Source organism: Lagopus leucura, unplaced genomic scaffold (genome assembly GCF_019238085.1).
Source record: "Lagopus leucura isolate 7727_CA_CO unplaced genomic scaffold, USGS_WTPT01 Super-Scaffold_100009, whole genome shotgun sequence".
NCBI classification, from domain to species: Eukaryota; Metazoa; Chordata; class Aves; order Galliformes; family Phasianidae; genus Lagopus; species Lagopus leucura.
In genome coordinates this window covers 23,280,109-23,296,793 of record NW_024962266.1, presented here as the reverse complement: position 1 = coordinate 23,296,793, position 16,685 = coordinate 23,280,109, and the positions used below count along the sequence as shown (strand labels likewise).

The 16,685-nt window shown below is 39.4% G+C and overlaps 1 protein-coding gene across 1 annotated transcript in view; it reads left to right on the top strand.

Moving 5' to 3' along the window:
- The window catches only part of TTC39A (tetratricopeptide repeat domain 39A), a 35,601-nt gene that overhangs the window by 12,652 nt on the left and 6,264 nt on the right, over positions 1-16,685 (top strand). The window contains exons 6-15 of the mRNA XM_042874150.1: positions 385-449; positions 2,333-2,432; positions 3,124-3,189; positions 8,830-8,938; positions 9,587-9,654; positions 9,785-9,844; positions 10,585-10,746; positions 12,383-12,474; positions 13,472-13,592; positions 15,146-15,257. Coding sequence (XP_042730084.1) covers positions 385-449; positions 2,333-2,432; positions 3,124-3,189; positions 8,830-8,938; positions 9,587-9,654; positions 9,785-9,844; positions 10,585-10,746; positions 12,383-12,474; positions 13,472-13,592; positions 15,146-15,257 — 955 coding nt within the window. The remainder of the gene's footprint in view (positions 1-384; positions 450-2,332; positions 2,433-3,123; positions 3,190-8,829; positions 8,939-9,586; positions 9,655-9,784; positions 9,845-10,584; positions 10,747-12,382; positions 12,475-13,471; positions 13,593-15,145; positions 15,258-16,685) is intronic.

The following is a 16,685-nucleotide window of genomic DNA, read 5'->3' as shown; positions in this document are numbered from 1 at the left end:
AGGAAACATTCAGATCTTAACGTGCTGAAGGACAAATGAGAGGGCTATTTTTCTGAAACAGCCATAAGTGCCTGGACTGTAGAGGCCATTCATTAGCTGAGCTCCCTGTGTTCATTACGGAAATTCAAATGGTCTGCAGGTCGTGGGGGCTCTCCTAATCACAGAAGGCATCAAAGTCAAGTGTTTGTGTGTATGTGTATATATCTAAACAGAGTAGAAGTGTTTAAATATAAAAAGGAAGCCATAAATCCATGTATTGTTTCTTAGAGAGTTGTACTGTGTGTGATGATGGTTATGTTCAGGGCATGTGTTCATCTTCAGATGGTAAAAGCTGTTCATAACGCTTATAAATTTATACTGCTTGTGTGTTTTCCTTTCTCACAGGATGAGAATATGGTTAGCTTCATAAAAGGAGGCATCAAAGTCAGAAACAGTTACCAAACATACAGGTATGTTAGAGTGGTGATAAAATTAAGTGTGCAAGTGTGAAGTCGAATTCTCCAATTCACAAATGAATCAGTGGTTTATTTATTCCAGCCTTTATTATGGGCCTTGCATCTAGAACCTTTCTTAGCCCACGTGGATTCCTTCTTTGCAAAATGAAAGGCACTGATGTTACGGTTGAGTTGGTTTACAAATTTGCATTAGGTAGGCAGGGAATGGAAGAAAAAGAGGTAGTGAACCCCTTCCCTATTAACTCACAAGGTTTGTCTACTTCAGATGAGGCTGTGCATGAAACAGATCATCAGGCATATAAAATAGCATTTCTTTATTGTTCTAGCTGCAGCCTTTTTTTGGAACATCAAAAACCAGTAGGTGAAGCGTGAGTAATTCCATTAAGAAGGCACGAAACAAAAAACTAAGAGAAAATAAACTGAAGAGCTTGCAATGGAAAACAGCTGACTTCAAAGAAAGGTCAAACGAATTTGCAGGAAATAGGCTTATTGGAGCTAATTAGCATAGAACAGATGCAGTCTTTCCACGTCACAAAGTCCCCAGACAGGCAATTCCTAGAGGATGCTTTCCCTAGCATGTGTCACTGTCTGTGTGAAATAGTGGGTAAGCTGGACCTTTAATCTGGTTAAGTAAGGCAGTTGTTGTACTCTAAAGGGAAGGTGCGTGCTATTAAAAATGATAAGCAGGTTTGCTTATCTGAACTTGCAATATGTCCATTACTTGGTGTCTAGAAGCTAAAAGCATGTGGGTAAGTGTATTTATGTTCAGGCAGTAATGGAGAGCTGTTTTCAACATGTGCAAAGTGTTTTGAAGTGCAGTAGTAAATTCTGAAAAGATGCATTGAAATGTATACTATGGGAAGCATGCTCAATTTTGCCTCAGTAAATTAAGAACAGTTTTAGTATATGTAAAAAGCTGAGTGCTATAAAACTAGTAGAACTTAGGTGGTCTCCTTCAAGAGAATGATAAAAACGACTTACGTATAACTAGAACATATTTTAACAAGGCAAGTTGTTAAGTGAGATTGGCATTTATTGTTTTTGTACCTTTGATGTGGCAAGAAGTAATTACTTGCAGCCTTGATGACAGTATGGTGCAGAAGGTTACAGAGAAAAATGATGAAATGAGACTTTATTTGCATTGATTGATATTTAGCACAACGAAATTGGTGGTATAAAAAGCCAGCCTTCCTTTCTCTGCTGTCAGCAGAGCAGCAGCAGAACCCCTGGCAGAGACATTAGGGGGAAATATTGCAAAGATGAAATTTTAAAAATTCTCTTTCAGGGCTGAAAATTTACCATATGCTATTTAAAAAAAAAAAAAAATTACATAATTTAGAAAGAAGCATTTGCTTTAAGTGCATAAAAAGTTTGCTTGTGTACCAGACACATAATGACATCCAGTCTGGGCTCCCCAGAAGGATGCTGAAAGGGAGAAAGGTGGCAGTGTCCACTTGTGCAGGCTGGAGGTGACCAAACACAGGTCCGCTGTAAATGCTGCAGTTACAATAAAAAGTCATATATCCATTAGCAACAGTCAGCAGATAAAAACTGGACAGCCTGAATAGTAATGTGTGGCTGCCATTAAGCAGTGTGTTGGGTTTATTCCCCCAGCAATAAACAAAACGAAGTAAAACAATATTGTGATAAATGTGTGGCTGTGGAAAGCTTGGGAACAAACCAGTTTCAGATCTGGTTGGATTATGCTGGGAAATAAGGGATATTACAGAACTGAGATCTATGACAATTAGAAGAACAAGTAGTAATTTCTGATAACCCATCCTTAATAATAATAATAATAATAATCTTTTCCTATATTTAACAAAATGTTCTTTTGAACAGGCACAAAATGAGAACACAATCTTTTGCTTTTTCAGGGAGTTGGACAGTCTCATACAGTCTCCGCATTATGTCAAAGGAGAGAACCATCTTCATTTTGAGGGAGGTGTAAAGCTTGGAGTTGGAGCCTTCAACTTGGTACGTACCAGCAGTTTTTCTCTCGAGCTGAAAGCTAGCTAACTGGAAGTGTTGATAACTTAAATACCTGAAAAGTTCCTGGACATCAGTGTTACCAATGATGCGGTTAAAGGCCATTGTTTCATGCCTTTGTTTGCATTCTGCTCTGAAAACAAGGGGTCAGATGATGGTGGTGTGGTACAGTTGTCTTCTGCAGCACACAGCAGGATACTTCTTGGTGGATCAGAGGCACTGACCCGGAGGTGCTGAAGGATGCGGTGGTTGTTGAGGTGATGGACTTCAGAAAGTGCCAGGTGCTTCCCTCAGTTTGCCTTAAGCAGTGTGAGAGTCTGGCGTGTGCCCTGATGTTGGATTTACTGCACAAAGAACAAATATGTACAGTGCAGTGCACACCCAGTATTTCTGGAACTTCCCAGAGGTACTGCAGTTACAATGTGTGCTGTATAAACATCTTTCTGTCAGGGAATCCTGGAGACACAGCAGTCCTGAGTCAAATGGATATTTCTGTTTAAATTGTATACAGAAGACAGCAAGTATATGAATTTACCCAGAACATCCTCGGATACATAAAGATGGTTTTAGTAATTTTTATCAACTATTTATTGTGTTTGGGAAAGTGGTGTAAGGCAGTCTTTAGCTGAGATGCAGAAAGTCTGCTACTGTGTAACTTGCTTTATTTTTTTTTCTATAGACACTGTCCATGTTTCCAGCACGAATTCTGAGATTACTGGAGTTTGTTGGGTTTTCTGGAAACAAGGTAAAGGTGAAATAAGTGTTGTTGGTGTATTTCCCTCACTGCTGAGTTTAAAAAAATATGAATAAAAAAGAGTCAGAAGTTTCTCTCTTCTTTCTTACATTAGTTGTGACTGAAACACACTGATAGCTGTCACAATATGTGCATTGCTGGCACTGGGAGAGTAACCCTTGCACCTCCTGCATGATATTGGGGAAAAAAAAATCCATTTCATTTCTGATTCATTTTTTTCTATGTCTTTAATGATCTCCACAATGCCTACGTTCTCTCTGCCTAAAGAGTAGTAACTCCTTTTTTCTCAGAGAGTAACCGGTCTGACCTGTGTTGCTTGTATATGTAGACTGTGGCCAGTTTAGCAATGAAGCACCAGGAAACTTACATGAACTGCAGTAATTTTGCACAGGGCAGATGGACAGAAAGTGATAACTCCCTCTGTATCAGCCTTGTGTGGATGCACTGTTTTGAAAGCAGGATACTGAATTATGGAGATCACTTATTTTATCTTGGTTTCAATTCCTTGAACCTGCCTTTGTCTGTTTGTACACTGCCACAATATGAGATTGATTCAAAGCTGGGTTCCTGTATTAAGGAAACATTAAGGTTCACTTAGCTTAATCTACTAGTTAAATTTATTTCATAAATGTTGGATAAGTTAAGTGTTTGATATCCCTCAGACACAGCAGAAGCAGTGTAAACAAAACTCAACTATTTTATTATAAAGCTTTCTATTTAACAAACAAGTTTAAAGGACAAAGAGGGTTCCTTAATCAGAGCTGTGCCCTTAGGTGATGAGTGGGCGAGTGTCACTGATATTTGATTAGCTTATAGGAAGGATCATAGAACTGGATATAAAGCATCATGTTTAAAAATAAGGAATGTTTGGCAGAGTATTAATTTGAATTTGGAAGTTTCAGGGAGGTTATCAGGAGCTGTTTCACAGGCAATAAAGGCAAAAGTCCAATCCTTTCACCTGTCTGTTATGAAAACAGAGTATCTAAAGCAACAGATTATCTTAGAAAATGCAAAGGTATTTCACGTACTAGCACAATTCTGAAAATGAAATCATACAGAATCACCAGTGCCGTGGGCTTGGAGGGACCCATCTAGTTCTGTGTTGAAAACTCATCCTGTTACTGCAGATGAAAATTTTCCCTTTAATTTCATTTCTGTTCTATTCCTTTGGCCCTGGGGTTTGTTGTATGGCTGAGAGTGGGCTGCTGTTTGTGTTGATGAGTCAGATCCTGTTCCAGTTTTTTAATATCTGTCTGAAGCATGACCTGGATTACCATAAATTTAAGCAAAAACCTGGTATTTGCACACCAGAAAAAAAAAAAACCATCTTTTTAAGCATATTATTTGAAGTTCATTGAAGGTCATTTATTTTAACATCCTAAAAAAGTCTTTCTGCATTTGACAATTCTAAACTAGATGCCCAAAGTCAGAAACAAGATTGCAGTTGCATTTGTAATCCTTTCCAGTGGAAGTTTCCCAAAGCTTGCAAGAGGAAGCTATCTTCTGCAGTACAATGGGCTTTAAGGTGAAAGAAACAATAATGGAAGAGGAGAGGAAGAGTTTGTGTTTCATGTGTTGCAGCCCATCTGAAGGAATGAATTTTGATTATGTCTGTATGATCAGGCAGTCATTTCAGTTAAGTGCTCATGGTGAGCACCAGGCTGTGCAAAAGATGAGAGAGCTGTGATTGGTGCCTTGAGCAACTCGTAGTTCACCTGGAAGAGGTATAGCATGCTGGAAACCAGACTGCTTTTGGTGTGACTCAAGTGTTTATTAAAAGTGGGTGTAAAATTGCATTAAGATATCTCCCACGATACTAATCTGCCTTAGAGCCAGCAGACTTGCCTCTAGTGGCTCTCCTTCTCTCTGACATGTCATGGCTGTTAGTCGTTGAGGACATGCCCAAAGCAGGATTAATTCCTCAGCCAGTTGTGGGCATTGCAGACATCAATTTAACTGCAGTCTGCAGTCTCAAAGCAGTAGGTAGGGTGTGATCAAAAAAGTGTAAGAGTAGCCTGAGGCTGCCTTCTTCCCTTCTACTCAAACAAGTGCCAGTTCTGCCATTCTCAGTTGGAGCTCCTTTCCCCTTGTATGGTTAGTCAAACTGAGGGCTTATTTGTGTTTAATTATGTGGCCTTATATTTAGGTATTGATGTTCAAGGGAGAGGAATGCAGTTTTGCTCCATTTCATAAGGAATTCTGTGTGTTGAGGTGTATACATGGTGTGTTGGCAGGTACACCATTCTGTACTGAGCAGGCTGGCTTTCTCCACACACTCAAGTAGTAGATGAGGAATGCATCCTATCCAGACTTCTTGTGTTTAATGATGACTAACTTCTGGTGAGCAGTCACAAGACTCCTGTGGCTAATATATGCTGTCATTCTTAGTTTACAGAATGCTACGGATATTGCACTGCTAAGCTGTAGAAAAGTTTGACATGAGTCAGCCATATGTTGCCTGCAACTCATCAGAGGGTCAGCTGGCAGCATGAATTCAGGGAAAGACTGGAAAACTTTCAGATAGAACCAATTTATTTCAAATTATACATTCTGATGTGGGAGGACACTTTTTCCCAAGGCAGCTGAACTGATGAATATTTTTTATGTCTCAGGTTATAATAAAATGAATTCCAATTTCCCACTGAGCATATTCTTGATTTACATTTCAGTCTCCTGCAAATTTGAAACTAAGGTTTCAAAGTTATTTGGGGATGTGTTCAAGCACCCCATCTACCAACTTAATTAGTTCTTCATAAAAGCTATTAGTGGTATCCATCCTTGCTACACCTTCAGTGGTGTGATCAGGTCATGGGACATGAGCAGTAAGCTTGTTTTGCTTTCTTTATATAGATTTGTAATTAAACAAGGAGGATATAATACAGGAGCTTTCATGTCAGGAAAATAGATGGATTTTAGTCACAGCTGATACGGTTATGAATCAGTCCACGTGTTCGTTAATAATGCTTTTGGGCTTTGTTGTGTTCATTCCACGTTCAGTGAGGAAATCCCCACTGCTTGCCTTGGGACTCCTGTTTGAGAGAATGTTGGATATCTTGCATCAAATCAATGGGATATCACTTCTCCTTTTAATGTAGTGACAGTATAGGGAATTTAGAGCATGGTATGTTCTGAGTAACTCACATAGAAAGATGAGGAGGTTTGTACTGGATCGTGGCATTTGTCTGCAAGCAAAATGTGTTGCTTCCTGCTCTGTATTAGACGTTATGCTCTGTGGAGTAGCCTCCATCTTGTGTTAATTTCATTTGAGTATTTTAGAGAAATTATTAACACTTGTTGGCTTTGATATTGTAGCAGTGTGTCCTGTAATAGACTGTTTGGAAGCACGTCCTGGTATTTTGGCATTGCTCCCATCACCAGCGGCATAGGTGTGGGAGTTATTTATGGCTGTTAAAAGGTACTTCCTTACAATTGCACGTAATGTACTTGCTTAGTGACTGGCACCAGTGAGTATAGTTTGTTTAGACAGTAACTCTTTAGGCTCAAGTAGCAGACTGGGCATGGAGATCCTCAGCTGATCCCTGCTGAGGATCGGATGGGTGTCACAACATTGTCCAACTCACAACTCCTTTTAGGTTTTCTGCCTAATCTCCATTGGCCCCTTCTGGAGGAGATGTGTTCAGTGAGGTGATTCAGAGAGCCTGACAGGCTTCCGTGCTGAGTTGTGCCTCAGTTGAGTGTGTCCATCTCTGCCAGATGCAGAAGGAGCCAGGGCAGCCTGTCTGGGCACAGTGGCAAAATTATGCTTCTCAGTGATAGCAGTCATCGTCCCACTTTGGTTGTCCCACCACAACAGAAGCAGTTTGCAAGGATTTGGGAAAGAGAAGCAGCTTTGTTCAAGCCTTCTCTGCAAGAAAGTATTGCAATACTATAAGAACTACTTCTCAATTTCTTATTTTGCAGACTGTGTTTTCTGATTATATTATTAATTTAATGTAGAAAGTTTGGGGTGTTCACATATCAGAGTAAAGAGTAAGCATTCTTTAATTGCTTGTGCAGGACAAAATAGGATTTTACACATCGTGCTTGGTGAGCTCCCCCAGTCCTGTGTAACCCTTCAGTTTAAGAATTTAGGCTGATACATGCCAGATTTTGGCTATCTTTTCTTTAGAATAGGCACTTTCTTAATGCATTTACATCACAGTTACGGCTTTCATAGTTGCAGTCCCACACGGATGGGTATGAGCTGCATTTCTTATATCATACAGAAGTTACCTAACCCTGGGGGGCAGGGTACTGTTGTCTGTAAAGGCTGAGTGGAATATCCAGCCTGAAGGACTTTGGAAATCTACTTTAAAGTTATGTTTTTTTCCTGACAAACTTCATTCTGCAGAGTGCTTTGTCTTCCACCTTGTCGTTCTGCAGTGCTACTTTTTTTTAGAGAAATCCAAGTGTTTGTTGTTTTCATCTGAGCAGTTGGAAGAAGTTGAGCGTATTGTATTTTGCAGAGGTTTTATATCAGTCAAACTTCTGCTTTCAGCAGAAAATGAAGTTGGCTTCATTTGCTGAGTGCTTGCTTTCCAGAAAGCCATTGATTTTCAGTAATGTTTTTCACATCTTTTAATTTCTTCTGAAGTGACGTACAAGTCAATATTCTCATTATTTGTACCCAGGCTGGATGTGATACTAACTCACCCGCAGATGTTTGTGACAGTGGTACCTTTTCCCTCAATAGTCATTAATGGCATAAATTAAGATTTATTAAAACTCAGTATAACTGTGTTTACATTTAGAAAAAATTAGCCACACTAGTTAAGCGAAAGCATTTGTATGGTGAAAATTGGAATATGATTGCAGGCCTCAGGGTTTATACTGTAAAGATAGAAGTCAGGCAGTGTAACACCTTTCCATTGGTAAGGACACATGAAAGATGAAAATCAGTGCTGAGATCGTGCTGTGAGTGCTCTCTGTGATGCCTTCATCAAGGGCTCCAAAAGACATCCCTCAGGGTCCCTATTTATAGTGTTTGAATTGGATATCTTTGTAGTGGCGTACGGCACATTCCAGTAATTTTCCACTGCAGCCATAGTGCACCTTTCTAAACTGCATTTTCCCTGCTGCAGAGTGACCATCATACTACGCATGTTTACTAGAAAGCAAATCTCATAGTTAATGTTTGCATATTTATAATATTGCTCTTGTTATCATGGAAGCTGTCCTGGAATGTGCTGCTAAATGCTGCTGCCTGTGGAGCTTGAAACCTTTGTGCTCACTTGGAATATGAATACAGCTTTACAATTGATGGCCTTAGTTCTTCCCAAAGAGAACTGAAACATTCTTCATCTTCCACCCATGATAGTGGTCCAGCAGCCCTGTTTCATTTGTTTATGTGCTTACTGACATCCTTCAGCACTGTTATCCTTTGCCCTCCTAGTTGCAGATTTTTTATTTCCTTGATATCTTTCGCAGAGATTAAGCATTAAGTCCTTGAAAAGCTGTTAGATGATTCCATGTGTTTGTGTCTCTGATTGCTATGTAAACTATTTGCATCAGTGTATTTTGGAAATTTGGTGAGTGAGCAATCTACAAATAACACTGCGGGAGTTAACAAACTACCAAAAGGTGACTTTGATTCTTTTCCAATCCTTTGTCGTCTTTACTCTGTCTGCACAGGAGCGTGGTCTGCTGCAGCTTCAAGAAGGAGCATCCTCATACAGCTTTAGGTCGGTGCTGTGTACCATGCTGTTGCTTTGCTATCATACTTTCATGACCTTTGTGTTAGGTAAGATTGCTTATAATATCTCTTGGATTTGATGAGTTCTTGTGGGAGATGGGGGGGGAAAAGATGATTTCATCACCTATGTGTTGGTGTAATGTTTGTTCATAATCAGATTAAATGTGCATTGTTTGTGGGTGGCTTTACAATAGTGGTTGTACCTGAAGAGAGTATCTTAATCTTCAAGATGGAGGTTTGTTTAATGCATAAGATGGGAGAAAATGGGGGATAAGAAAAGAAGTTAGGAGAGCTAAATCTGTCTTCTGTGGAAGTTTGGAACTTGGGAGATCACAATCGGAACTATAACTGAGATTACTTTCCTAAATACTTTGATCATGTTTCTATATTGTCTTTGTCTTTTTTGGGAGATGGTAACTTCTAACTGAGAGAGCACACTTCCCAGTTAGCTACTATTAGAAGTTTTTCAAAATGTATTGGTCTACACACTTTCAATTCATTAAGCACAGTTGTTTGGATCTTCATGCTTGCTGGCTTAGTGTAACACTGACCTGTATTCACACCTGATTTATGAGATAGAGGAACTTCTGGGTTGGCCAGATGAAGATGGCTATCAGTACCTTGCTTTCCTGTTTTGTCTTGTTGGGTTTTTTTCTACTTATTATTTTTTATCACTTGCATTTTTATGCACTCTAGGGACAGGAAAAGGAAATGTTGAGGAGGCAGAAAGGCTACTTAAACCTTACTTGGCTCGCTATCCAAAGGTAAACTGAATCATAATTCGGATTGGTGTGATTGCTTGATGTTTCCCTGCCAAATAGCTAAGATATAGACTGTATAGTCAGCTTGAAAACTGTTAAAGAATACTTGTATTTTTATTATTATTTATTACAGGGAGCCATATTCCTGTTTTTTGCAGGCAGGATAGAAACACTGAAGGGTAATATTGATGCGGTAAGTAATAAGTAATCCATTTGCTCTTGAGAAAATAAGCCTCAAAAGCTTCAGAAAAACTCCTCCAAGAACAGTGTTTCCTTCTTGTTTTATGTTTCCTGTAGCTTTGGCCTGTATGAATTTATAGTTCATAAATTACAAGTCAGAATTTTGAGAACTATTTTGACCAGCTTGTTGGACCAGCTTTTGTCACTACCCTTGATTGTGGTGATAACCTCATCTACAAATATCAGTGACACAGCTTCCTCATTATCCTTCATATCCTGAAGCAAGTCATACCTTTAGTAACATCTCATGATAATATTTTGCCTTCTGCCTGAATGGAGACTCAGTCATACAAAGCTTGGAGAATGCATGTCCAAAATATTCCAAGGCTGAGTATCAGCTGACTGCAGTGCTATTGCTCCTTTGGAGCTATGACAGTAAATGTTAGCTGCACATCTGTCCTCTGATTTTACTTTCCCAATTTCCCTAGGGACTAACATTCATTTTGCCTGTATGTAGGACTGACTATACAATCCAAGAATGGGAAGCTCTGTGGCAGGGATGAATTTGCTAAACCCAGATTGACTGTGGAGTCAAGGATCTCTTACATGAAGCCACCAGATATGATCTTGGGGAATGCTGGGTTGTTTTTAATTAGAAAGTTGCAGGAGCAACTATGAAAGTAGATCATGGCAAGCCAGGTTCTATTACATACACATGTGATTAAGGCAGTATCTGGAAATCTCTCTGTTCAGGCAGTTAATAGGTATGAAGAGTGCTGTGAGGCTCAGCAATACTGGAAGCAGTTTCATCACATGTGTTACTGGGAGCTCATGTGGTGCTTCACCTACAAGCGTCAATGGAAGATGGCCTTCTTTTATGCAGATCTGCTAAGCAAAGAAAACACCTGGTCAAAGGTAAGTTAAGCAGAACGAAGACAAAGTGTTGAGTGGCACACATAGGGCCCTGTAGTATCCACTAACTCTTAATCAGATAGAGCTGGCTTTCTGTAGCTTTGAGCTGGCTGAAAACTGTAAAGCACATTCTGATCTATTGTGGCTTATAAAGCAAAGTGAAGTGTGAGCATTCAAACCAGTGCAGATTGTGGGCAAGCAAAAATCTTTTGAGCCCCATTTGTAGATGAACAACCTGCTAAATGTGTTCTGCTGTGTATTGACTGTTCGTTTCGTCAGCACACAGCAGTTAGTGGCAAGCTGCCATTTCTCTCATTGCTTTATGGATATAAGTTCTGTTGGTGATAAGTGAGGCTCACTGTGATGGTGCCTTTCTGATAATAAATGTGATCAGAAGATATGCTGTGCTGTGTGCACGTGAAAAAGAGAACTTCTCAGGTTCAGAACCCTAATAGCTTTTCCTCACCCTTCACCTGAGCCTTGGGGAAATCTGTCAGAAGAGTTTTAATTCTGGTAGGTGGGTGCTGAGGTTAACTGGAGTTCACTGGTTTGTTTCTCTTCAGTGTGATCATGCTGTTTTGTTTTTTCTACTACATACATTGCATGTATTGACCAAATACAGCCACATGTGAGCTGGGGTCTGAACAGCCAGATGAGGGCAGCTCACACAGTGCTCCCAGCTGGGTAAAATCTGCAGCAAGGACTCCTTTTGCCCCTGGGAATTCCAGCAGTGCTCTGAGCCAGATGCATTGGCCTGAATAGCTCCCACAGGTCTGTTCCTTAGTAGAGGAGCAACGCTTGACCAGAAGCTCAGATATCCTGAAACACTGTATGATTAGTATTAATGTGTGTCCTTTTAAACTGTGTATAGATTTTGGTCATATATTGCAGGGGCCTTAGGGCAGCAGAGAAAGTGCTCCTGTTAATAGGAGCAAAATAATAAATACATGAACGAAGTGAATGATGGTCATGTAAATGGACTCTTAGATCCTGATGTAAATAAATAGTTCAAGATTTCCTAAAAACTCCTGAATCTAACGGTTATTAAATCTCCACAAAGCAATACTCAAAACTCACAACGGTTATTCTGTGCCATTCCATATGCTGTAACATCCTGTGTGCTGCTTTGCCTTCTTCAGTTGCTCAGAAATCTCTGTGAAATCGGTACATTTCATAATCTGAAACAATGGAATAACTTAAAAACTCCTGTGCTTTTTCTAGAGCTTTAATACTTGAGATATGATTCAAAGTTGTGACTGATGCACAGACTACATGTTTTCTGTTGTTTTTTTCCTCTAAGTGTGACATTTTCTTAAGTTTTCTAGTGTGTATTTTTGAGAGTAATAAAATAATTTACACATGATACAAAATAATTTACAGCATGATATTCAGTTGTACACTTGTTCATGGAATGCAAACATAAACTGATATGAAGAAAACAAAGATGCGTAATTAGCAAAAAAAATATTACTCTGCTTTCTAAAATACTTATCTCCTGCTTAAAATTTTTAAGATTATTTCTGTTTGTGAGCAAAAGCAGCACCTTCTTCATCTTTGTTGCTGTTTTGTTCTGTGTATCAATAGTGGTGATTGCTGTAGGTTCATTTTCCTGTACAGATATCCTTGATTGCATTTGCAGGCTACCTATATTTACATGAAAGCTGCTTATCTCGGCATGTTCGGGCCAGATGACTGCAGTCCTTTTGGAGACAACGAAGTTGAATTATTTAGGTAAAATTCGCTAATTACCAATTGCAAGAGTTTTGTATCAAATCCCAGTGTTTGGGGAAGGGAGGCAAATTTATTCATAATGCAGTTTGGAAGATCTGCGCAAAGAACATTGGAATTGGTAAGAAATTGCAGAATGAAACTTTACCTTCAGACTGAAGGAGACCTTGAAATGGAGGCAGCAGATTTCTGCTGGCCTGGGAGTGCTTTAGAGACAGGATGTTACTTTTATCAGCCATGCAGTGGCTGCTGTATTTGCATGTAGCATTCACATTCTTTCCACTTGTTTCCTTAATCAAAGTGGCATGTAAGATCAGAAAGGCTTCAAGGGATTATGCTGCAAGATGGATGCCTTCTGTAGCAGTTAATGGAGACAATTTGATTTGGGGATTTTGAGTCTGAGAGAAATATGAAACAGTATCCACTTGCATATGTAACTTTCATTATTGACACAGGATCCTAACCTAATTGTAATGAGCAAGCACAAAAAAGCCTGACTGTTGCTGGGCCAAACAAAACCAACTACTTTGTTTTTGGAGTCTATTTCTGTAAAATTTAAATAACACTCATGCTCACAATATATTGATTCTTCTCAGATGTTCCATATCGTAAATAATCATTACAGGCAGATTTCATTGGTTTTCACTGGGATCCATTGCAAAGGGAATCAGTTTTGGTCTTTGGGAAAGAGAGAGCCAGCTTGCCTCTTTCTCACTCTGTGTCCCTTTAAAGTTAGGCACATCGTCATCTAATTCTTTTGGATGGGGAAGAGTTCCTTTCTCTGCTTGATTGAAATGGAAGCCCAAAGAGATATATGCATGCCCTGCATAAATAGCTTTTGTGAATATGTATTGCTCTGCTTCCCCAGAGATAACAATAGCTCAGTATGTAACATCTTTTCTAAGTTCTTTGACTTCATTTATTTATTTTTAAATATGGATGCCATTATCCCAGATGTTCCTGAAGGAAAAATCTCTTACGTTTCCTTTTAAACTTTCAGAATTGTTCCCAGCTTGAAACTGAAAATCGCAGGGAAATCACTGCCTACAGAAAAGTTTGCCATTCGGAAAGCTAGACGGTATCTTTCTTCAAACCCCGTTCCTTTACCTGTTCCACCTTTGGTAAGCTAGAAACCTTTCCTCCCCTCACTCGTATTTAGGCTTTTATTTTCTTAATGGAAGGAAAACCAGGGTAATAGGAATAGTATCTTTCCATGTTTCTAAGGTAAAACCTCTGCAGGAGGCTGGAATGTTCCCAAAACAAAGCCAAATGAATGCAAGGAATGCTGTAAAACTGGGGCAGGCAGCAGCCACAAGGAACTGAGCCAGTTGTTTGTGACACGTAAATGTGTTGCATGTGTAACTCATTATTCCAGCTATAGACTAACATGCTCCTAACAGCTTTCTTTTAATTACCTTTTGAGGAACTTTGCCCTGGGTTCTTCTGTCACGTGTCATTTATTGGCACTACTAAAAGAAGACTAAGTGAGAAAAAAATGAAGAAAACAATGCAAGAACTGGGCACTCCATGTAAGCATCTGCTTATGTGCCCCTGAGCGTTTGCACTGTGGTGCCTCCAGAGCACCTCGGTGATGGGATGAAGCATGGACATGTGTCCATATTGGCTCCAGAGCTGCTCTGCGTTGTTAGTTGTTTATGGTGGTGGTTTCTTTGGTGTTTTTTGTAGTGTTGCCCAGTTCCCTTTGGCCAGGTAGGATCAGCTGCATAAGGCTCCACCCATTGCCTGGTTCACACGGTGCTTATAAAATCTCTCTGTAAATACCAAATAAAAGAACATAAAACATAAAAAGAACAGAAAAGATTTGCCAAGTGCTGAGGAGTTGCCTTTTTCAGTGCTGTGTGCTGCTTTATTTGAGAAACAGATGAATAATTAGTAAATAGTCTTTAAGAGAATGTCTGAGCAGGGAGAGCCTGTTGGAGATACCAGTGAGTAATCATTTCTCAGCCCACCAGCTGGATATGTGACACAGTGCTTCCTGAAGAAATACAGTCTCCTGAAGATAAGTTACAGCATAATGTGGTTATTCACTAGAGGCCGCTTTCCACCAACTCATAAGACTTAAGATGAGAGGAAATAAATAGGCGACATTCATTTGTCTCTCACGTTTCAGAGACCGTAGAGAGTGAAGAACTGTATGCACCTGGGGTTTGTTTGGGCTGTTCCAATGGGATTTTAGCAAAACAGTTCTGTCCTAAAGGCTTTCCTTGGGCGTCCTTGTGGGAACGCAGCAGTCTGTTTCTGCTGCAGTTGCATATCTGATGCAGCAGATGTCACAGCTGAACAGTTAAAGATATGCTGAGGTTGTGGAATAGGGTGCAGAATCCCATTTCTGGAATTTTTCTTTACGTTGTGAAGGGACTTGCTAAAGGAGAAAGGTCTTCACCTCAGTTATTTAGTCTAGAAGAAGTATAGCTTGAGTAGTTCTGCAATATTCCTTGGTATTGAGTACAATCAATGGCTCTTTAGTTGTTTTCCAGTACTGGTCCGCTCTGAAAACCAGGAGAATGTTTGCAATGGCAGTATGTTATAACAAACTGAGATTTTGGTTATGGAATCTGTAACTTTTTCATAATACAGAGATAACAGAAATAATTGATAGTCGTTTTTAGCCAGTGATATCATTAACAATGCAGTCTTCTTTCCCTGATCCTAGGAGATGATGTATATCTGGAATGGCTATGCCGTAATTGGACAATGTCCCAATTTAACAGAAGGCATGTTGGAGACTTTAATCGAAGCAGAAGAAGCATTGGCAAGAGGTTCAGGTAATCAGTGACACGGTTTAATCAGGTATTTTACACTGCAATAGCTAAAGATATTATCTGTGAATAAAGAGAGACACTTGTTAGTAAAGTTAATCTGATCACATGAGGAAGGCAGATTATGAAACCATGAACTGTTAATGCAGACAGGAGTAAATTTCCTCTTTGGTCATAGATCATACCAGCACTGTCACTGATAGTACTAGCAAGCTATTTTCCATCCACAGATGTATATTAGGAATAGTTCATGACATATTGAAGGACTGTTTATTTTGCTAGATCAAAATCAGTGTATGAACTGACTTGATTACTTAGATCATTAAGGTTTTTTATTCTTAGATACTGTATTTCAGTTTTGAAAGATAAATAGAGGTGAGTGTCTGCCTTTGGTTCCAAAAGTGCTGTCAGCTTACAGCATGACCTTGGAGGGCTGAATGTTATTCGTGTGTCAGAAGCTGGGACATGAGGGATGGGCTCCCTTTGCACAATAAAGGAACATAAGAAAGGAGATAATATTGAACTACAATGCTACAATGTCACTCAGTTAGTTACTGATTTATTTCTTGCCAGTATTTCCCAGCACCTATGGAATTGCAGCCACAGCTTTTCTCATAGTTTCCCCTTAGATAAATATTTGATCTTATGTATTTCCTGTAAAAGGATTTGGCCCACCTTTACAATGGAATATGGGTTAAGTCACTGCATTGCAGTGTTTTCTAGGACCTTGGTGCATTGTTACACAAGTACTCTTTCAGAAAGAGTTGCTGGACAGAATGGCTAAAGCTTTCTCCTTAATTATTTGAGGACAGAAAAATATTTCCCATGAAAGTGACATCTTATTAAAAGCAATTTGTCTGTCTCACCTCATCACACAGTTTGCAACATTACTTGGGATAAGTGAATAATTTCTTCTTTCCTAACTGGTAAATATTGAGTACAGCTGACTTTGCAGGGATTTGTGGAGGCAGATTGACATCTGTAAAATGCTATGAGGACATATAATTGAAAAGGGTGAAATATTGTAAACATATCAGCAATGTGAAGTGTTACTTGTTACAAATTATGGTCAGCTGTTTCCAGGCATCGTGCTTCTCTTGAGCTTTCCTGATGGTGTTTGAGGCTAAACTACAGCCTTTTCAAATATTTTCTTTCTTATTTCTGGATTCCTAATTCAAGAATCTACCACTGTGAAATCTTCAACTTGCAAATGTGCTCCTGACAGTATTACATGGATAAGACGTGGAAATAATTCTGTTAGTGGAAATTCAGATCTGCATTTCCAGGTGTTGTACGCAGTTGAGTCTAGGATCAGTCCCTAAGTGTTTTTTTAATGCAACTGGGGGCAGTTTGAAGGCTGTATTATAAGTAGAGGAGATACTTCCATGTGAACGTAGAATCATTAAGGATGGCGTAGTTTTAAGGGGTGCAACA